Here is a 23,265-nt window from a genome sequence, read left to right as displayed (position 1 = left end):
TTTTCAAACCAAAAGGCTAAAGGTTGCACATCCATGCAGGAATATCTGCCTGCTGCAGGAAGAACAAGGGCCCTCATTTCATAGAGAGAGCCCTGGTCTAAATTAAATCAGCAAGTGTCAGAGGATTTTGCTGGTATCTTACACACCATCTTATGGCAAAGTCTACTGTAACAGCCCTTTTATCACCTTGTCTGATTGCACAGTTTAAAGGCTTACCTTTCCCAGAAATCTCACGGATTCAGAATGATGCCAGAGAGTTTAAAGAACACAAACCTTAGACTTCTCCTCAGTTTGACACCCCTTGTTCTTAGATTTTTTGTTCTCTCATGATTTGATGTTCCTCAAGGGAAAACTCAGGCCCATATACTCATCATCTACTCACTCTTCATTACACTCATTACTCCTTTCACGATTCCCCTTAACATGTAACATACCACTAAAAATCTCTGTGGGTTACCACCTTTTATCTGGCATGGGGACTTCTATAGGAGCGGTTTCCCGAATCTAAGGAAAACAAAACAAAACCCACAACAACACCAGACCAACAGTAATCAGGTTATTCATACGCTCTTTCCAGGCTGCCGGGTTATTTTCTCTCAGCTTTGGGAAACAGCTCCTTTTAAACAAAGCTCTATTATATTTCTGGCAAGAAAGAGATACATTCTCTTCAGCCCTAATTTTGTGAGAATCACAAGTGATTAGTGGCATCAAGAACATGATGACTTAACCTGCAGCTATCTGCATAAAATCTACTGCTCCTAAAATCTGCTTTCCCACTGAGGGAGAGCAGAGGGATGGGGGAAACAACATGACTTTAAAATAGGCATCTTAAAAAAACAAAACAAAAAATACGTATTTAGTATATTTCGTAGAATTTCCCTGTTTTCTTTACAGTATCTCATTTACAGCCATGGAACAAGCTAGAAGCAGCACAATATATTAGAATTACATGGTAGACAAAACTGCAATCCTTGGTAATAAAAGCTTAGAATCTGACAAAAGTGCACTTAATATATGGCAAGGTTTATCCTTATAATTCCCCTTCTTTCCTCCTCCCTGTTATCATCAGTTTTCCCAGCCATTAGGAAATCCAAGAGGGCATACATAATTAAATGCCTAAACCCATGATTCCTAACACGCTTCAGGAAGACAGGCAAAAACAACTAAATGAGGATGGAAAGAATAAAAACCACCAAAACCAAAGGAACCCTGACATCATTCTTTAGATCCATGGAATATACAAAGCAGCTAAGATCTGAAAAAGGAAGGATGTGAAATAACAGAACAGTGACTTCCGAGTTACACAAGTGCTACCCTTCTATATAATTCTAGAGTGGAGTTTGCTCTCAGGACTGTGAAGGCAAACTGCCTTTAAAAGCTCTTCTATAGCCTTGTCACAAGCCTTAATCCCAAGGAGAAGCAAGGCCTGTACTTACAAGCACAAATATAGAGTGTTAAGTTTCATTTTTCTATGTGTAAATAAGCTGTCAGCAGGCCTAAACTGGGTTAGATCAGATTTAACATGTCCCTTTTCTTGCTTTTGCTACTACAGTAGATAAAAGTTTCAAAAATACCTATGCAAGACAATCCTTCTCACTCAGAGCTTCCCAAAAAACAGTGTGTAAACAGTAGTATTTCAGAGTACTCACTTTGGCTTTCCTGGGTCTGTAGCTGCCAAGAAGAGAAGAATCTGGAGAAAGAAAAAAGATGAAGAAATTTAAAAAAAAATTAAAATAATCCAAATGTCCTCAATTTTGTGAAATCTTCTGCAAAATAGCTGACCTCTCCTCCCAAACAATATTAAAGTTGTTATTATTATTATTATTATTACTATCATTATTATTGTTACTATACCCTCTGAAATTCTGAACAGTCTCAGAATATTTCAGGAGATCACCTTCTTTAGCTGAAAACAATTCCCACATTTAATGGAATGTAATATTTATAATAATTAACTGGTGTATTCAGTGTCACGGCTTTTGTTAATCTATTAATTGCCTAAATCAGTATAAAATCAGGCTCCACCATTCCCAAAAATTCTCAGGCACATTACACTACTTTACTAATCTTCTCTGGACAAGCTTCCTTATGACCGCTTTTCCTTCATTTTATCATCTCTTAATTTCATCCCTCACAACTGATGCACAAACATGAGTATGAAGCCCGTGGAAACATATGTGAGGAAATAATTAGGTCAATATTGGGTGAGGATGTTTCACCAACGTCAATACAAGACTCATCCCTGCGAGACTGACATTAAGTTATACCTGCTTTCTTGATCATTTCTATCAGTCTGTAGTGACCCAAGCTCAAAGAGGTACTTCTATGCTGTACAACAATGTAAAGACACCCCTCTATAAGCTACCTGCACAAAAGCCAAAAGGACTAAACTGTACTGTCAGTATTAAGGTTTTTAATCCTAGGAATCTGTTTTGTTCAGAAGTTACAGTAAAGTTTCAAGACACAAGCAGGTAACCAGTGAATCCTCTCGAGGTAGATTCAGTGTTACTACAAAGAACAAATGTAAAATAACAAATTCACAATAATTTCCTGCATAACAACTCGTAATTAGTGAGGAGGCACAATAAGAATGAGGCAGAGCACACATAATGAACAAATACTGATGAGACGTGAAATACTCACATTGCCAGACATATGCAATAAAATCATGTTTTAGGGTACTTCTTTAAATTTCTGGTCTGACACTTCTTATTAAACTCTCACTTACTGACACTAATGAATGATGAAGCAGATATTGGAGCACATCCTGGATGCTCATTAATAATAGTAAGTCACTGATCCACTACTCACAAATACTGCTGAAATAAATACTCATTTCTGAAGCAAAAAAGCCCTTAAACTTCAAAATGATCAATACTCCAAGCCTGATCAACACACCTACAGGCTGAGGTGCAGATTTGTTGCACTATCGAACTCATTAAAACAAGTGGAGTGAAACAGAGTCCTCACCTGGGCTTTGCTATTTTCTACTCCTACTTTCATGCTACATAGGACTATGTTTCAAGTTTCATGAAGAAAAAGTAGTATTCAAACCACCTTTTGCAGCAGTAGCTTATGCAGTATTCTTCCCATTCCTAGGAAGAAAGAACAGCTTTTCCTCCATTATAGGTCAACATTTCTGCAGATAACAAAAGCATTAATGAGATATATAGTAGAAAATACTGACCATGGTCTACCTTGTTCCAGGCTTCTGCTGTACTTTCTCGTGTGTGACAACAGATATGAAGTTTAGCACCAGGACTTGGTTGTTCAACCTGAAGCAAAGATACTGTTAAAATGATCAGTATCAGATGTACAAGTTCCTATTTTTTTGGTTTTGGTCATAAGATCAAATCCAGTCCTGTCTGAAATATATTATTTTTATTTAAATACTGTTTGAAACTGATTTTACTACACTTTGCTTACATTATATATATTATTAACATTACTGAGCATAAACAGAAACAGTGCTAGGAAGGTCTAGAAAGCTCTGAATATCATATTGTTCAAAGAAAAAAAATGCAGACAGTTTCTCCTTCATCTATCATGTCTGCAGTTTTTAAACCAATTCTTGTATCTCATACTTAATCCAAACAGTTCAGATGTCACAAAGTGAGAGATGAATCTCTCCTAATTCAAAAATTTACATTTAACATAATCTAATTTTAATCTTCATTTAAAAGAAAATCTCCAGGCCAAAAGAGTCCTTGGCGGTAAAGCTGCCCTGAAAGGAGCGTTCTCAATCTAGAAAGGCCATGAAAGTCAGGATACGGTACATTAAGAGAAAAGCTTTTTCCTTTTTTGTACAAATATAACCAAGCAACTGAATCAATAATCGGTGTTTAAAGATGCTATAATTAAACTAAACTTCACCTATAGGTCAAAAAACTGAAGACTTAAAAGGAGATAAAAGCAAAATATCTGAGAGAGAAATAAAGAGAGAGATAAACAGTATGTTATGAATGATTAATGGTTTATTAAGGCTAATCTGAATTTCTGAAGGTACCCATACGTAGAATAAAACTTGGAAAAAAGTTCTAAAATTTGACAAGATATTATTAATTAATTTGTACATAAACTAAAAAAAAACATAAATAAACTGAGAAGCAAACTAATTAAACACTAAACTCTCAATGGCTGTGACAAGCTTCCAGAATTGTAGACAAATCATAATGTCATAGCACAGAATCAGAACAATCCCATTTCTGCCCCTACACATTCAAAGTGGTTTTCTAAAAATAAAGGACTTTTGCAATTATATGTAAAACTAAAATGGGGACAAAAAAATATGAGAATATCATCCTCCAAGAGGATGCGAAATCTGCCCCCTTCATATTAAAGCACTTAAACACAGTTTCTTTAAATACGTACCTAATTTCAAAGCAATTTTTCACATATGGTTAACAAAGTCCTTATGTGGGTGCTAAAGCCAGTTTGATTATGAACCAAAGTGTTAGTGTTATGAGTGTTAGAAATGTAGCTCTGAGCAAAGGAAGTGTTTCAAAGATCACAGGATGCCAACATAAAAAAAGTTGAAAGAGAGGAAGTGTAAATGTTCAGAAGGTGACTAGGCACTCTTTCTTTAAAGTCTTATTCAGGAATTTTTAATACCAATATCAATTACTTCCAAGCTGAATTTATACACCTATTATCCTGTCTAGTGCGCTGGAAGAAAAGAAATGGAGCCTTGGAGAATTTAACCAAGATATTCATGAAAGAATTTGATCTTTGTCTGTTACTAACACGGATAAAAGAAATTTTATTTTAGTTAATTTTACATTTAAATCACTACGTGACAGACTGTTAAGGAGAGAAAAATTATTCATCTAAACTAAGAGCTGAATGAAATTTTGGAGCTATATTTAGTGAAAGAACAATATTTGATCTGAGCTTAAGCTGGAAGCACTTTGGAGAGAATACAAACCCGTCTAACTACAAATGGAGGTTTATCGGTATCTCTTCTGAATTCGTAAGGACCAAGTTTTAAATGGGCCAGTCGTTGCCTGGCGTCTTGTGATAGCTCACACATTCGTCTTTTTGTGTATGGAGATGGAGAACGTGATTTAGAAGCTATTGTAGGCTGCTCGTAGCTCTTTGTTGCTAAGCTGTGCCTGTTTTTCTCAGGTGAAAGAGTATTTTTCTTTGGCAACTTTGTTTGCAATTTTCCATTTGGGGTTGAGTGATGTACCAAATTCAAATCATCCTAAAGTGAAAAAGAGAAATTATCTGCTTTGACAGCATGTGGAACAAAGACCACTGAAAATAATGTAAACAGGGAACTGATAATTTTAACAGAAATAGATGCTATGTCAGCTGAAGTTCCCCTCATAAAACTATAATCAAACAGCAATTTAAAATGCAACAACACATTTTCCATTTTCTCTGAAACCAAAAGGACGTTAAACCACACGTTACTAGATGTTAGTTAAGGTAGAGTGTCTGATACTCACCCAATTAGCTTTCTCACACAGTTAGTGTACAGAGACTGTGAAAAATTAAATTGAGTTTTGTCACAACTTCATTTCACACAAACTTTACCTGGGTTGCACAGACACAGATTTGACGCATTTTTTCATCTGTTTAAACTCTTTTTAACCTTTTAGAACTCTTGCCCTTTAAAATAAAATATATAAATTAAACTAGAAGTCTGTTTAATATTTTAATTTATGTGCATTTAGAGTTGCCTAAAGCCTTACAAGAAGTCTCAGTGCATTCTCTGAAATTCATGTTTTCTTGGATCATAGTGAAGTTACTAGTTTTCCAAGGAGGTATAATAAAGAAGCTATGTTTAGTAAAAAAACAGCCAAACAAACAAAAAACATCCTCCCCAAAAAAAACCCCAACAAAAAATGTTTGAAGACCATCTTCCAAAGATCCTCTCAAATTGTGTGAATGCTTCTGCAAAAGGAGAGGTAAAGCAGCTGTTTATTTTTACAGCTGGCACTTGACATCCACAATATGGATTTAGAAGCTAAAACTTATAAAAATCCCACTATTATCAAATACTGCCTTAAAAGTCTATCTCTGAGTTGGCATTGCTTTTAAAACACATACATACAGCAGAAACAAGGACTGTAGAGGAACAACCAACCTCACCAGCTCCCTTCCCACAACTAGCAAAGCCTATCTAGCAACCAGGGCTGACACCCCCTCCACGTAACTATTAATGTTTTCAGTGACTGATTTCATATTCTGGGAAGCTGTTTCCAACACTGAAGTTTTGTTGGAAATACATTATCATTCCTTTGTAAACCCTAGCATTAAATGAGCAATCAATTATTCTACAAGGTCAAGACACTCTAGATTCTACAACTATTACTAGGCTGCTTAGTCAGCAGCATTTTTACTTTGAATACCACTGTACAGATATAATTAGACTTTTTGTTCAAATTTGCCCCAAATTCACAAATTATAAAAGACAAAAAATAATCGCATAGCAAAACTCTTCTTCCTGGTAGAAATTCTTCTTCAAACTTGATGAAAGTGACATCTAGTCTTAAATCTGAATGTTGCACAAACTAGAAGAACTCAGAAATGAAATGTCCTGCTTGCCTTCAAGCCTTTCTCTCTACACAGAATCACAGATTGGGTTGGGTTGGAAAGGACCTTAAGATCATCTAGTTCCATGTCCTGCCATGGGCAGAGATAGCTCACACTAGACCGTGCAACCCAAGGCTCTGTCCAACCTGGCCTTGAAGACTGCCAGGGATAGAGCATTTACCACTTCTTTGGGCAGCCTGTTCCAGTGCCTCACAGGGAAAGAACTTCTTTCTAATGTCTAATCTAAATCTCCCCTGTTCAAGTTTAAACCCTTGTCCTATTGCTACAGTCCCTGATGAGAGTCCCTCCCCACCATCCTTATAGACCCCCTTTAGATACTGGAAGGCTGCTATGAGATCTCCACGCAGCCTTCTCTTCTCCAGGCTGAACAGCCCCAACTTTCTCAGCCTGTCTCCATACGGGAGGTGCTCCAGCCTCCTTATGATCCTCATGGCCTTCTCTGGACTTGCTCCAACAGCTCCATGTTCTTCCTATGTTGAGGACACCAGAACTGCACACAATACTCCAAGTGAGGTCTCACGAGAGCAGAGTACAGGGGCAGGATCACCTCCTTTAACCTGCTGGTCACGCTCCTTTTGATGCAGCCCAGGATACGACTGGCTTTCTGGGCTGCACACTGCCAGCTCACATTCAGTTTCTCATCAAACAAACAACACCCCCAAGTCCTTCTCTGCAGGACTGCTCTGAATCACTTCTCTGCCCAACACTGAAAGAGGCTGAAGTTGTGTGTTTGTTTTGCATCGGCACAGTTTGAATCTGGCATCACTTGGACTATTCATGACAGTATCTTTTTCACTCCTGCACTAGCACTTGTGCATCTGTAACGAGCTGGAGTATGGAACTAGCCCAAACAAACCCAGACCTAATTCTCTAAGCTTAATTTCAATTTAATCAGAAGTAGGCTGTGCCTCTTCTGGCTTACACCAATTGTGAAACTGGACCTTCACTGAAACACATACAAATTTTATATGCCATTCACAACATATTAAATACTTTTAAGGACATTTTAAATTTTAAATCAAACTGAAGTTAGTTTTCTGACAATTACTGTTTTCACTATTTTTTTTAATTCTTTATCTAAGTGTCTCAATACATTTTGTTTGCTAAATTTGGAAGAAACTTCTCAATAACTAATTAGCAATGCCACAAACACTCCCCTAACCTTCTTTGCACGCAAGCTTTCCCGACAACCATTCCATTTTAATGAGGCTGAACCATTTTTCCAGTACTACAGCAAAAAACAGGAGGACATAAGAATAACTTTATGTGACAACTTGTGCCAGGAAACACAACCGAAATTCCAATCTGTGAGACCAGAGTAAAGTGCTACTAAATGACCGAACACACAGGAGATTTTTTCCCCCTAGTCTCTTCAGCTACTTCAACTTTGCTTGTTGCAGAAGCAGCATTTACAGATTAACATTGGTGACAGTCTTTTCAACAAAAAAAATCTTCATTTTTTTCATCTTCGTTACTGATACTGTTACGGTAAACAATTAAATTAATTGGCTTAGTTTCATAAGATACCTTTTCTGACTTCACCTGGCTTTCATTGTCCTTAATTTTAAGTGTCAGTAAGAAATGGTGAGAAGGCATCTTCCCACCTATAAATACACTGGGGATTGACACTTCAGCTGATCATAGAACACAGCAGCTGATAATTGTTTCAGATTCAAGGAACTCTCAGCATTTGCTGTCATGCACCCAGCCCACTCTTTACTCATACTTGATTAAAAATTTAATCAAGTTGTCAAGCACCCATGATAACTGCTTTAACCACAACAGAAGAATGAGAAAAGTTTGAAGTGAGCAGCACATGCAAAAATTGGAAGCAAGGCTATCAATATTAAATCTAAAAATTAAATTGCAAACAATTAAATTATGCTAACCTGTATGTGACTCCTTCCTGAGCTTAACAGACTTTCTGTAATAAGGGAGCTTGTAGAAAATCTCAATTTTGGTGCAATTCCCTAGAAGAGAGACAATAATTGAACATCAAGTTCCAACTCAAGATAAAGGGTATCAAAGAGGTAAATGTCACCTAATGTAACAAACCATTCCTAATTTTCAGCCATTTCCTTTGTTAATTTCAGCCTTTAATAAAGATAATTAGAAAAGACAGAACAGCAATGGTAAATGTCAAGATGCTAACATTTGCATTTCTGACAATTCAATTAGAGATGATTATATTGCTTTCGTACAACAATTAAGGTCTGACTTTTATTTCAACACATATCTTAGTCAAAAGCACTTTTGAAGATTTTTCATGCCATGCTATATAGCATCAATAAAAATTCCAGTCATGCTCTGGAAGTTTCATTAACTCTAACTTTAGAAACTTATTTATAAACAGCCTCAACTGTGCAATGTTTTTTGGTAAAAACATACTGAAAATTGGTCAGTTACACTGCAAATTACCATCAATTTGTAACAGCATGATTAAGAATACTCTTTATTCTGTAACCATTAGATCAAAGTCTGATTTCCATGGATTGTCTCCCATTTTCTATAACCACATTCCACTTTCTCTCGATCCCCTCTTACGTATGTGGCTGGCAAGAGGCAGCACTAGTTTGACCAACTTAGAATCAGTGAGATCCAACTGGACCTCCTGGACAAGCAGCACACTTGTACTAATGGCTAGCAGGTTTCTCTGTCTTTATGTGGCTAACAGTTTCTGTTCAACTCATCTTTTTTTACTACAGCCATGTTTAGAAACATAATACCTTCAAGAGCTCTGTCTCCTGTTAAATTTAGCTAGAATTGACCAACGCATACAAATATACTGGGTGTAAACAGCAGAGATTACAACACACAAGTTGAGTGACATTAAAAAAGGCATAAAAGAACTGAAGGCCACATATGCTACAAAAAGTGGGGATCATCTATGTGCATCTTATACAGCTCTGAAGAAGCAAAGACAGAATCAAGCACCCCTAGAACTTTCTGCCCTCTCTCCTTTCAACACGGACAGAGTTTGCTGCCCTGAGGCATCTGTGTGCATGGGCATTTGTGCACATGAACACACAAAATCACCGAGAAACAAAAAGGAGCTGGTCTGTTTGTGACTCTGCCCTATGTTCTTAAGAATTAGCGGGAACTACATAAGTGAAGTCTACTGCTGAACCAAACTATGCTCTACCACCAGACTGAACACACACTGATTTCCCACAAGTGAATACAATCTGACTCCAGGTTAGATTACGGAAATGAAATGACAAAAATGCCACGAAAGCTCAGTCATAACAATTAACTGAGTCCAGGATTCAATCAAGTCAAGTTATGGCACATAGAAGAGATTTTAAAGCTGACCGTCTTTAATCAACTAATTTTATTACTAATGAATTGTCAAGTGTTATCAACAATTTAAAAAAGGACATATCAGAATTAGGGAGTCTTCTATAAAAAGCAACAACTGAGCACCTGCTGCTCTTACAGAGACTGGAAATGATTACAGGATTGTTAAATGCTCCTACCTAAAATAAATAAATAAATCACACAAAACTATGTCTTCTTCAAAGAAATGGTTTGTGGAGAGCAGATGCAGGATGGCACCGGCATACACAGGCAAGGAGATGTCAAAAGTAACTTATAGGCCAAAAGCAAACAGAGAACTTCCATTTTCTGCAGTTCCCAAACTACTGATTGCTGAAGGCTATTCAATATAGCATTATGAAAAGACTGCCATGGAGCCCCAAACATATCTGTAAATGAAAATCCATGCCAGAAGGTTTTTGGGATCTGTTATTCTGCCTCTGGCTTAGTGGTGTCTACAGTCCTGATCAGGTTTGTCAATACTTCTGTATCAGCTATTAAACAGAAGTGATAAGGATATAATAATAATTTGCTCATAGAAAAAAAAATTAAAGGTGGCTCATATTTAGAAGCACACAAGTCAGAAAACAAGTCTAATATGTGCTTTGCTTGTAAGCAGAATAAGTACAAGTTTGTAGCATATGAATATAATAGAACGTCTTGCATTGGTTTGCTGATGAAAGCATAGCTAAAAAGAAACTGCTTTAAGTAACATGGCAAATACTGCATGAGGGTGGGGAATGGAGATAAGACCATCTGCAAGAAGTCATCAGCAGTCAAGGCTTAAATATATTCTGAAAGGCAAAGGTTGCAGAGAAATACGAAAGAGCCAGCAAAAGCCTCAGCTGGGCAACACTGGACCAGGAGAGATAACTCGAGGCATGTCCTGTATGTGTATTGTGCTTGTAAGCCTCGTAAGACATTTAGCCAGAGACATTATCAGGCAAGTGCCAGATTTCTGAAGGAGTTCTGATCCTCTAAACTTGGGATTGCTTCCAACTGGCAGATTAGCAGTGTTAATCAGACACTGCTTGTCACTGCCTATCTGAACTCCACAACCGTAACCTTGCTGTTGCTACCTTTATTTTTTTAATAAAAGACAAATTTATTGGGAATCAAAGTGCCGCTGAAGCACAGCTGTCAGTCAAAAATACTCAACATCTCAGCTAGCTATAAATAACTTTTCATGAAGGAAGAACATGGCTTTGACTGGCATAGGAATAATGTGAGGGTTCTCATGACCTTGTTTAACACTTTTGCTTAGCATTCACATTCAGTACTTGATGTGGACAGAGTTAGCAGGAGATACTTGCCAGTAAAGATTAAGGAACATCATAAGATGGAGGCATTCGAGACTGCACTTCTACTGGAGGTAAAAATTCTCTCACAGCTATCCCATTTGGCAAGCAAGGAGAGGAGCCACAAGTTTTTTTTGGGAGCCTCCCTCCAATTCCATCTAACACAGATTCTTTATTATTCAGAAAACTGGGGTCAGTGTGCCAAATTCCTTTCTTAAACTGTTTCTGTGATGGAGATGGTATGGAGCAACAGCTGCTGCAGTCCTCGTTCCAGGGCAGAGATGGATTTCATTTACACTGTTCCCAAGGACATGGAAGCATATTTCTGTCTTACATCTGTCTTACACTTCTTAAAGCTACTACAGTGTCATCATTCAGCTACACATACAAATGACTCTGATCACATTTTCTCAGAGCTCACAAATTACAGCACCTTCTCTTTATTAGAAGGTACCTAATTTTTGTATTAAAGACCTCAGTCCAACAAACTTTTTTATTGGTTCTGCTTCTGCAAAGATTCCTCATATTGCATTCACAAAAAATCTGAAACCATTTTGCTAATACCATCTCATGTATTACTGCCTCCCTATCTGTGCTTTCCCAACATTAGGAAAGCACCTATTCTACAAGTAATATGAAAGCAATGCAGTCCCATCCCCTCTCTTGAGCCATCACTAACATGCATAGGATAAGCCATATCAAAGAATGTTATGGTCAAAAACCAATTTCGCTATTTTTGCAGGGACAGTTTAAGCTGCTGCAGAACCATACATTTTGTATCACAAAATCACAGCTTTAATTCATTTAAATGTAACACAGCATTAGACAACAAATTAGCACTTCTAATTGCAAGTGACTGGGCAATTTCCAAGTTGCCCTTGCAGGGGAAAGATTATACCAGCTAAAAGGTACCAATGACCTTTAATCATAATTTTCCTCCAGACATGTGTTTTCAATCCAATCACAATGGACAGAGTAAGTAAGCCCCTATTTTCCCAATCCAAATGTCCTGCCAATCCATCAGTAAAACTTAATGAAAATAGGATAAAGCAAGCCACAAAACACATCTCCCACATCATCATCTTCAAAGTGCCTTCCTGAGTTATTCCACTGACGCCCAAGATTCAACAGCCAAACTCTATGAAAGGGCAGTGTGATATGAATTCATTTTCATTTACTACATACTTGAGCTGTTATCTCCAGAAAATTAACGTTAATTCATTGCACTCATCCTGCCAATTAGTTGTCACTTATCATAGCTTTTTTGAAACTGTAGAAAAGGCAAGTCACTAAACTAGTGTGAATGGCCCAAACTTAAGAAACAGGCTTTGGAACTGAGAAATAATCATGCAGCACTAAGCTAAATTTCAGTTCCTTACTGTTTTCATGGTGATGTGGCACCTCAGAGAGGCCCACAAGTCAGATGACATAGCACTATACATTTGTGCTGACTGTCATTGTCTTAAACAGTACCAAAAATGGTCTGGAACAAAATGCTACAGACTGAGGAGGAGGGTTACATGGTTTTTGTGTTGAGAACGGTGAAGTTGGTGTAGTATTTCCCTCTTCTCTTGCACCCCTTCCACTCCCAACTGCATCATGGATTAAATTGTATGGAAGCCATGTCATGGTTCCACATTGCAAACCAAGTGGAAACTAACCTTTTCGCGTTGATTTCTTGAAGCATTTTGAAAAGAGATCATAGTTTCATCAAAGTTCAACTGTGAATTTGTACATTCCACACCTGAAATGGCAACATCTGTCAGAAGTAACCACTTCTCATTTGAAGTAGTTCAAGAGGCTTCTTCAGTGAAACACACTGTATCATAAATACAATTCACAGATATTCACTCACTGTAAAAGAAGAGGACCTCTTCATTAAAATCTCACGATCAAAACCATGGTGCCCACGGGTAAGCTTAGGGTCAGGGAACAGGAAATCTCTTGTATTTTCTTCATATGTAGCTAGAACATTTCCTACTAAAAAGAAAAATATGTACCTTAATTGGAAAATAGACAAAGTGATATAGCACAGACACCACACACAAGACCATACTGAAACTCGGTAAGTTTTGTTCTCTACAAATTAACAGCAAGGCTCTAAAACTCATATCACACTGGGAAATAACCTTATCAAGTTAAATCAGCAGCAATGTGCAGAATCTACTCTGACAGTATGATTCATAATTACTGGAAAAAAATAAATAAGATTGTCTTAACTGTTCTGTAAGAGATATATGAGAAGTCTTCTCTAGGCAATTCTTAAGTAGTCTTCCCCTTTTTTTCACTTCCATGCCACAGAAGAAATCAGTATTCTTTTTAACGGCAGCCAATCCCTTATCAAAAGCTGCATCATTCCATATTACAGAATAGTAGTAGTAATAGTGGGCATAGTAATAAGAAAGAAATGCAAGCAACATCAAAATAATTATCCCAAGATTTTGACACTATCCTGGTTTACTACTTCTTTAAAAAAACTATTTTCTTTAGGGGAAAACCTTGACTGTATAATATAAAAAAAAATAAAAACTGTGCTATTGCAGCCATCTTATCAGCTTATGTTGGGCTGACCCCTGAAATTAAACTCCTTATGAAAGATCTTTTACTCTCCCACAACAAAAATCTGTGTTTAGTACATTTCTTCATTCTTCATGTAAAGAGCCTGGTGAGTCACCCAAGAGAAGAAACTGCTTCCTTGAAAGTACTAAGGACAAGAGACAGCGAGTGCTTTTAATACCAGTTTCCAAATGAGTCCTCTTTAAAACTTGACTTTATTTCCAATAAAATGCAGATTTACATTATTCATGGGAACACATGAATTTCATTAAAATGGATTTTTATAATCACACAAACCAATAACAGAAGTATGACAAATCGCTATTTATTATCTTCACATATCCCAAGAGACCTGTAATACTTATAGTGAGGATAAGAGTTTTCCCAATGGTCACCATTAAAATGGAAGGAAAAAAAAGTGTCATTCTGAGAACAAGATTATGCACTCTGAAATTTCACAGACAGCCACTTTGCAAGTGAATTGTGATGCAGTTAATTAGTGTGCACTGGATGAGTTCAGTTTATTTTCCATTTTTAAAAGATTATCACTTTCCTAAGCTTGAGTATGGTACATTTCAATATTCAGTTATTATTCTCTTTCAAGAATGAGATCCTCTTGATCTATTAACATTTTATATTCAGAGGACTATTTGTTGAAGAGTTTTCTATGTTGTTTGTGTCTTGGAAGAAGTGATTGTGCTGTAATGGGGCAATGTCCTCATGGAAATTCACCTATTAAACTGCATAATTTATGAAGAGACTGATACAATACCTGGAGGAACAAGCTGTATTAGTTCAAGTACTGTTGTGTCAACTAGAAAGGGAAAAAGTTTTTTCATGAGTTAAAAAATATAAAATGGAAAATAATTCTCCCAGTCAAAACCCAAGAAAAATGGCTCACTGATTTAAGCTCCACAGCACTGTACATATCTGAACTACCTCTACTACACCAACAATAAGAGAAAATTAAGAACAGTTTGCATAAACACCACAGATGAACACAACGGCATTAGCAGCGTACAAATGACAACTCTAAATTTGACTTAGAACTTGGTAAGTTCTATCTGCTGCCAAGTTTGTCCTTCCTTTTAAAGATGAAGCAAACTTTGCCACCTTTTCATATAACTCTCAATATGAAGGAGCATATTCGTGGAGTTTGAGTTCAGTGTTGTCTCATTACAATTCATTATGCTCTACATGTGGCAAAAGATACTTTTCTTAAGAAGTGAAACGAGCAATTTTACAAAAAACAAAGGTTTATGCTTATTTGAAAATTAATAATAATAATAATAATTAAAGATTAGATACAGGAATCTGTTATCTATCTGGATAACCAGCTGGATTTTCCATTAATTATGACTTTTTACCCTTTTCCTGTTCTAAAGCATGTAGCACACATTTCTAGAGGCATTTTGTTAGATAACAGTATTTTGGGTAAGTTACTAGTATTCAAAGACAGCAAAAAAACTCTGCCTGCACTGGCCAGGAATCTTCTGTTCTGAAAACCCACTAATGTTACTGTTCTACTTACTTAGTACATGATATACCACACTGGTTACCCACTAGCTTTTCAGAGAACAGGCTCCTGACAGAAAAATTACCACATACTTTAATCCCAGAAAAAGTCTTTGGAGCCTATACATGCACGACATTAAGGCATACAACATAGTATAGATAAAAAGCAGAACCTACGTTCCAGTAACTCCACAAGGTCTCCAGGATCAACTATATCAGCAAATGTCTGGAAAAGAAATTAATAAAAAAGTAATAATGGGCCAAAGTAATCAGATAGACCTGTAGGGAAAAAGAAGGTAAAAAAACCCCTCTAAAAGACAATATTCTCCCTTGCCAAGATGGTTGCCAAGAGTCCTATCCCCACTGGTAAAAGAAAGGAAACTGAAATTACCATTTGGCACATGATCAAATTCATTGAAAGCTAGCAGCTCTTGTCATGTGCTTTCTAGCCATTCAGGGTTAGCTCTCAATATTTAAATTAGGAGGTATTGTGAAGAGCTGAACACATAGAGATAAGTATTGTCTGAGAAAATTTGGAAAAGAGAAATTGCTGAATGTACTAGAATTATGATAGATGAAAAATACGTTCTTTAATATATTTACGCCTTGAGCTTTATTTCCATGGAAGTGACTACTCATGTACAGAGTACTGTTCAGGGCTTTTTAACCTGAATACCATGTGAAACAGGTGACAAGGAACAGGGGAGGATGATGCACTGGATATTCAGTAGGTAACAGATTTTCCTCAGTACAAAAGTCTCAGCAGAGTGGTGTACATCACTTTAAAGGTACCAGCCACTAAAAAACACAAAGTACTGGTGCTGCCCAAGTATCTAAACCTGAGCAATAGCTATCTGTAAGAAGGCAGATATTCTCAGCTTTCTTGTTCGCCTCTTTTGTAAGCAGATGGATCCTGGTGTCTTCCCCTAAATTAAACTGAAAACAGTATTCTGTACATCTCCTTTAAGTAGTTTGTGGTATGTTTGCCTTTAAAGAACTATGGTCTTTTTACACTTCAGGAGCTGGTGAAATTATCATTGTTTGTATCTTACCCACATCACAAGAGCATCACTGATGTTTACTCAGTCTGGTTTTCAAAGTGCTGGGAGGTGCTTAAAGGAAAAGAACTAGAAGGGGCAAAGTATTATGATTCATAGGTAGTCCAGAAGCCAGATCATATCTGCAAGATACTGTGTTTCATTATCCCTGTGGTACTAATAATGAAGCTAGCAGGGACTCAGAATAAGTAATAAACAACTATAAATTATAAGGCCAGAGTACCAACCTGGGAATTCTGGTGACAAACCATGACAAAAGTATCTCAAAGGGAGAAAGATGTCACCAAAAAGGCTTGGGCTGCTATTCTGTCTTTCTATTAAATTAAATTAACTCTCCTATATCGTATAGCCTTTGTTCTTCAACTTGTCGTAATTTTTAAAACAACATTCAGTTCCTTCCAAGCCAGGAAAACAGACACTGACAAAGGACAGTTCACAGAAGAATGAACAAACATCTAAAAATTCTCAACATACATTATAATCTCTAGCATGCAAGAATCTTGCGTAAACCATGTGGATAATATACACACGCACCTCCTATGTGCTGAAGAAAAACAGGTGTTATAATACTGTGTGTGACTCCCATCCTCAGTGTGACTGCTTGTGCCCAGGGGTTTTGCAGTGAGTTTCTGTGGAGTTTGGGATGGGTTTTACTTGGCTTGTATTAGCTCTTGACACTATCTTACCTTCTCAAATACTAGTTTTTCTTGAAAGAAGAGTGGAAACGCTGCCGGGACACATTGAGTTTTTTTGTGCTGTCCAAGTACAGAAACACTGAGATAAAGCTCCTCTTTGTCTTTCAGCAGCACTCCCGGGCAAGTTACCTGTAAGAGTAACACATTCATTAAACAAACTGAACTTCAGTTACAGAAGGAATGGCTGTTTTCAAGACAAAAATGAAATGGTCAAGGCTGAAATCCTAACTAGATTTAAAAGAAAACTATATAAATAGCAGAAGAACAGACTCAGGTGAAAGAAATAAGAGAAACCAATGTGTGATAGATTATTATAGATATAGCGTAAGAAAAAAAAATAGCGCTTCCACTCATGAAAATCTGAGGAGGAAAAAAAAAGGGTTTCCACTCCATGTAAATGAGGGCTTCAAACCTGCAAAAGAAGTGCCAGAGTAACAGATATCCCAGTTGAAACAGACTGTCAAGCATTAAACAGCTCGTATGACATTCCTGCAGTTGCAAGTGTGAATAGCAGGGAGTGAAAAAGACAGATTTCATTCATAGAAAGCAAGATCCTCCAAACTTCATACTACATGTCATGTTAGCTTAGTTCGTGCTTTTCATCTTGATACTTCTGTAGAACTGACTATCATTTTTAGCTGGGGTTTCGTGCCTTTCACCTTAGAGAATGCAACCAATATTTGCCTATTTATTGAAATGAAAGGTTTGAAGACATCAGAGAGGACAAAACTGCAAATAACAGGTGCCATTTATTCTGGCTATCCTGCAAAAGAAGAATAATCCTTACAAATCATCATATGGGGCAAGACAAAACATATGGAAACTTGTGCTTTTACTACCTTTGAGATAAACTGCACAATTTGTTGCCTCGGCTGGAACAACAGATCTACATGTCCATGTGACTTTAAAACAGCTCCGAAAAACGAATGACACATGTATTCCTGCAGTTCATGAAATCTATTTTGTAATATGTGATGCATGGAGCTTCACAACACTTAGGAGACAAATTGAAGCTCCTATCTGAGTGCAAACTGTTCAGGAAGGGACCATTTTTAAAACTGCCATAGTATTATCTATGGATTAGCTAAGGAAGAGGGATATCAATGCTGCAATTAACTGATCTTACTACTAGCCAGGAGGTCTATGATGAATGCCTAGGACAGCATTACTCTGGACTTCCCTGCAGCAGTTTCCAGGAGGATGGAAAATGTGTACCAGCCTTATTGTTGGGACATCACAAATAGCCATAAAGAAATCACTGAATTCACAGAAAGTTCCACCTGAACAGGAGGAAGAAATTTACTGTGAGGGTGACTCAGCATGGGAATATGTTGCCCAGACAGGCTGAGAAGTCTCCTTTCCTGGAGATACTCAAGAGCCAGCGGGAGACAATCCTGAGTGATGTGCTCTAGGTGACCCTTCTAGCCTCAACCATTCTGTGATCTCATGGAAAGGAACAGAATTCTACTGATCCACAACTCCCCATGGCATCCATTTGTCACATGCAGTCCTAAAACTGTAGCTGCCTATGTAACCAATGACAAAGGCAGGCCTGGAAAAATACCTGTAATTGCCTATTACCATCAAAACAAAGAGCTCCCTGTGAAGGGCCATGGCCAGTATTAACTTCTGCTGAGTGCAAGCTTCCAGAAAGAACAGCATTTTGGACTTAGAATTGCAAAAATAATCTTCTCCATGTGAAGAGATTTTAGTCTCCTTACCTGACAGTAATCCACAATGCTATTAATTCATTTCAGTGCTTAAGCTTTACCTACCTTCCCTGCTGCATTTGTGAATTCTCCATGTAGCAATGACATGAAGAATAATGTGAATTTCATTCTGTTCCTACACGAGCAATCTAAATGCCAGCAGCAGAGGAGGGCACCAAAATTAGTCTCAAAAAAACAAATAACAATGAAATCTCAGTCTGAGCAATCATGAATTATTCAACTTTAATTAATGCCAGCGTAAACCAAATAAGGCCTTTAACTGAAGTTTTCAATTTTAGAAGAGCAGCCTTTAAGAAATGAAGAAAACTAGCAGTAAGATAAAGAGCTGGCGGACTCAGGTTGGAAAAGATCTTGGAATTTCAGTAAGTTAAAAGGAGCAAAACCCATCTGTATCCTAAAGCAAGGGAAAACCAAAGAGGACAGAACATCTGACACAAGTGGATAGGTTTCAAAGAGGGTTAAGAAATATGCAGAATGTTGTAAAAGAATATGAAAGGTAATCATAAATTTGGACAAGGCTTTAGTCACAAATAAAGTAAACAAAGAAAAAAGCAATAGAAGTAGCATAAACAATCAAGATGTAAAAACTAACAAACCTATGTCCCAGAAACAACTGAATCATTTACCCTGGTTTTAATAATACTTAACACAGGAGCAAAAAACCAAACAACTTAAAGAATGAAATGATGGAAACAGAAGTTACCCAATATGCCATAGGCCTGGACCAAGCAGCCACAAGGAGGCTGAATAATATTCAGCCTAAGCTCTGAAAGCATGTAATTTTTCTTGCAGAGTCTGTACATAACTAAAGCCTGTGTTATGAAAACAAGGATAGCACCATCTGTTGAAAAATAACAAACACAAGGACCAGGGGAGGCAGAAAAAGATCTGAAAAAATCTAACTCCATCAACCAGAATATTTAAATATATAAAAGAATAAAGATGTGGCAGAAAACATGACTAGAAAAAAGCCCAGCAGTGCATTTCATAAAAATAGATCAATCAAGCAAAACCTGACAGTTTCTTGAACAACCTGTTTTCTGGACAAAGGATATCATATGGTGCCACAGAAGAAATTTTTACTTATGATGCAGAAGATGGGAGTTAGTATGAAAGTCTTAAGGTGCTACAGAACTGCCCAATGGACAGCATCACAGAATAACAGAATGGTTTGGGTTGGAAGGGACCTTAAAGATTATCTGGTTCCAACCCCCTGCCATGGGCAGGGACACCTTCCACATCAATTACATGCAAAACTGGCAGGCATCGATCTGAGGGTTACTATTAAAAATGTTGCTCTGTATATGCTGGGATCCATGCCTTTTAATATTTTTAAAGACCCTGACACAAAAAGTCAGAGTATTCTCATGACATTTTCCAATTAAAATTCAGAAATCACCAAAGGTCAACAAAATGTTACAGAAAAACCTGTTTTGTGGGACCACAGTGACAGAGATGAGATGTACTTACTGTGTATCAACAACAGGTTTTGGTTTCACTGTGGGGGAACTAACCTTCAAATGGGCTGAGGGAAAGATGAGTGTGTTAACAAATAAATAACAGCATAACAGCAGCCCAGCTGTGAGGAGACTATAGATTAAGACATATAGGATGAATGTTGGACTTTTCTCCCTGATATAACCTAAAGCAACAGTAAGACTCCATCTGGAATGCTGAATTTAATTCTGATCCTGATCAATGCAGTTTTAAAGAGGAAAAGTAGTACCCATCCCTAAGATGATCAGAAGACTGCTGAGTCAATCACATAAAACACTACCAAAAGAACCAGATCTTTTTAGCTAACAAAGATGGCTTGTGAAATGACAGAACTGCTGTCCAAAAATACATCAAGAGAGCAAACATCAAGGAAGGAAGAAAATTATTTAAGTGAAAGGTCGGCGTTGATATTTGCATAAGAGTAGGGTGTCAACTAACCAGAAGGAAATTCAGGCTGGAAAGCTTTCAAACCATCACAGGAGTGAAATGCCAAATTGGCTCTGTAGCTTTCCAGGAATCAAGTGGGCCTCTGCATTATAGATGCTAACTGTTGGGACAGCAAAACACCACCATTAGAGTGATACCCTCGCAGTCTATGTGTAGAAATTCACAGCGCTGTTTCAGAGCAGCTGCACAAGTTTGGGAACAAAGGTGGCTCAGCAATGAGTGTCCATTTCCCAGTATATACTTTCTAGACCTGCACTTCAATGTTTTGGATGGCACCTTGGGTTTTCCTTTCAGCAGCAAGCATTCTGGCGGCTCTCGCCCTATGATGAGGCCAAATTTCTGGATTACAGCAACCAGGGTATATGAAGCCAACAACTCCAGAGTGACAGTGCACTGACTACTTCAACAGCTTCTTAAAAGTTATCAGAAGAATGATAGTCTTATTTACTTCCGCCTTGTATATAATCAGAAAACTTTGCAAAGTGCACAGGGAAAGGTCCTAACGTGATTAATGGAAAAACTTTACACTTTCACACATATTGACCTCACACCCCCCTCCAGGTACCTCATAGCTGCCCAGTGCCACATCCTGCACTCACAGGGACCTCATCACTCACAGAGATGTACATGCCATGTGTAAGATGCTGTTTCCTGAGATTTCCTTTACTTTGTTCGTTTCAAGAGTGCTCTTCCCACACCGTACAGCTCCCCAAGAATCAGTGTTTCTTAAAAAAGTCCTTTTCCACGGGGAAGTGAGGACGGTGAAGGAGCACGGCTGGTGCTAACATCACCGGGGAGCGTGGGGACCGGCGGCCGTGGGATGCACATACAAAGGAGCACAAGTCGCCCAGGAGCCAGCCGGAGCTGAAGCTCAGACCGAAGACGACTCCCGCTCAGCAATTGAGCTCATATCGGTCTCCCAGTAGAACCACCGGGCCGGCAGAACAGGGGGCGGGCGGCGGCCGAGAGAGGTGAAGCGGCGCGGGAAGCGGCGCCGGAAGGGCAAACCGCGGCTTCTTTTCCAGCCTGCGGGGCCGCCGAGCCCCGGCTGAGCACGGCGGGTCCCGCGAGCCGGGCACTCACCGAGCGGACATCCAGCTGCAGGACGCAGAGCAGCGCTTTCCGCGGCATGGGCGGCGGGGCCCGCGGGAACCCGGCCCGCTCCGGCTCGCCCGCGCCGCGGGGCCGACGCCGTCGTCACGGCAACCGCGGCACTTCCGGCACCTGCCCCACCCTCCGGCGCCTCTCCCGCCTTCCCATAATGCCCTGCGCAGCAGCGCCTGTCCTTCCCACAGTGCCCTGTGGTAATGGCTGCTCGTGTGGTGGCCATGTTGTGTTGTGCCGGGTGCCCTGCGACTTCCCAGCCTCGCTGATCTCGCTGTGCTCGCCACAGAGTTCTTTGTCCTTGTACACCAACTATGCGCTGGTGCGGCCCTCATTCCAGTTCTTACAGCACAGGCTGTTCTGGCACTTCCCTCAGGGCCACTCTGGTGTGCTGATGGGGAGCTGCTGAGGTGGATGGGAAGCAGAGTAATTCCCAACCACTCAGCGTCCTGAGGACGGTCACACTCATGGGTGCTGTGTTGGTGATGGATTGCTGGTGCAAAAGCTGAAGTGTCTGCATAGGGCAGGGAATCAGGCAGGCCACGCGTGAGCAGTGGTATTGTGGGGGGGTCCAGAAAGAGCTTGAGATGTATCTAATACCTCCAGTTTCTTGGTCCTCCTGCACAAAGGTGCCAAAAGAGCCTTCCCTTCAGAAGAGGGGAAAACCAAGTTTTACACAGTTCCTGGGCTGAATCGCTAAAAGCGCTGAATTCCAATGTGTCTAGTCCTGTGGGATGCAGAGTGAACATGGTATATTGTGACCAGTCCCATCTTCATAGTCTCGTCTCCACACTCCATATCTGAAACTGCCTTTTCATGCCTGCCTTTCTGTTATGATGACTAGATTGATTCAAATTTATGCTGCTGATCTTGAGCACCATTGTGATTGTACCAAGGCTATTCTCCAAAGTCTTTGCTGCTCAGTTGTTCTCAAGAGTATTTGCAGTGACATGTAACACCAAGTTAGTCTGACTTTATGTTTTGGCAACTTCAGTTCATCTCGGTCTCAGGCTGTGAGGGAGTTTAAACCTCTAAATACTCTTCAAATTCACAAGTACAGCTGTATAGAAGGGAGGAAACTGAGCCTCACATTTTGATTGCCTCCAAAAGAGAGCAGTGGCTCAAATGCATCCCATGGATTGCTTCATTTTAATGTTACTATTCAAAGAAAAATCATGCTGAATGATGTAGCAAGCTACTTCCGTGATCTGGAAAGAAACAGCATTCTCAAAATGGTTTAATTTTGAATTTTTTTAAAGGAAACTAAGCAAAGAACATCATATGCCAGTGCAGACAAAAGTGAACTCTACAGATGGATTAAATATCACTGCTAATACCTGATACCAGTCTTTTAACATAAATAAATGATTGGAAATGCAGGCCTTATTTTTATTAATAGGACTTTTTATTTTCCTGTCTAAGCAAAGGACGGGATTCTGGAAAAAACCTGGAAAAGACTCATTTTTGAATCACAGACCTGTAATACATA

The 23,265-nt window shown here is 38.7% G+C and overlaps 1 protein-coding gene across 1 annotated transcript in view; it reads right to left on the bottom strand.

The window, feature by feature from the left end:
* SPATA6 (spermatogenesis associated 6) overlaps positions 1-21,866 on the bottom strand; it is a 41,155-nt gene extending 19,289 nt beyond the window's left edge. The window contains exons 1-9 of the mRNA XM_080622940.1: positions 21,756-21,866; positions 16,990-17,127; positions 15,423-15,471; positions 14,503-14,544; positions 13,030-13,154; positions 8,451-8,531; positions 4,925-5,203; positions 3,188-3,275; positions 1,650-1,690 (exon numbers count right to left, since the gene is read on the bottom strand). Of these exons, the coding sequence (XP_080479066.1) occupies positions 1,650-1,690; positions 3,188-3,275; positions 4,925-5,203; positions 8,451-8,531; positions 13,030-13,154; positions 14,503-14,544; positions 15,423-15,471; positions 16,990-17,127; positions 21,756-21,803 (891 nt within the window). The 5' untranslated portion in view covers positions 21,804-21,866. The remainder of the gene's footprint in view (positions 1-1,649; positions 1,691-3,187; positions 3,276-4,924; positions 5,204-8,450; positions 8,532-13,029; positions 13,155-14,502; positions 14,545-15,422; positions 15,472-16,989; positions 17,128-21,755) is intronic.
* Between the last annotated feature and the right edge of the window lie 1,399 nt (positions 21,867-23,265).

This window comes from Psittacula echo (assembly GCF_963264785.1).
Source record: "Psittacula echo genome assembly, chromosome: 7".
NCBI classification, from domain to species: domain Eukaryota; kingdom Metazoa; phylum Chordata; class Aves; order Psittaciformes; family Psittacidae; genus Psittacula; species Psittacula echo.
This window is presented reverse-complemented; position numbering and strand designations above follow the sequence as displayed.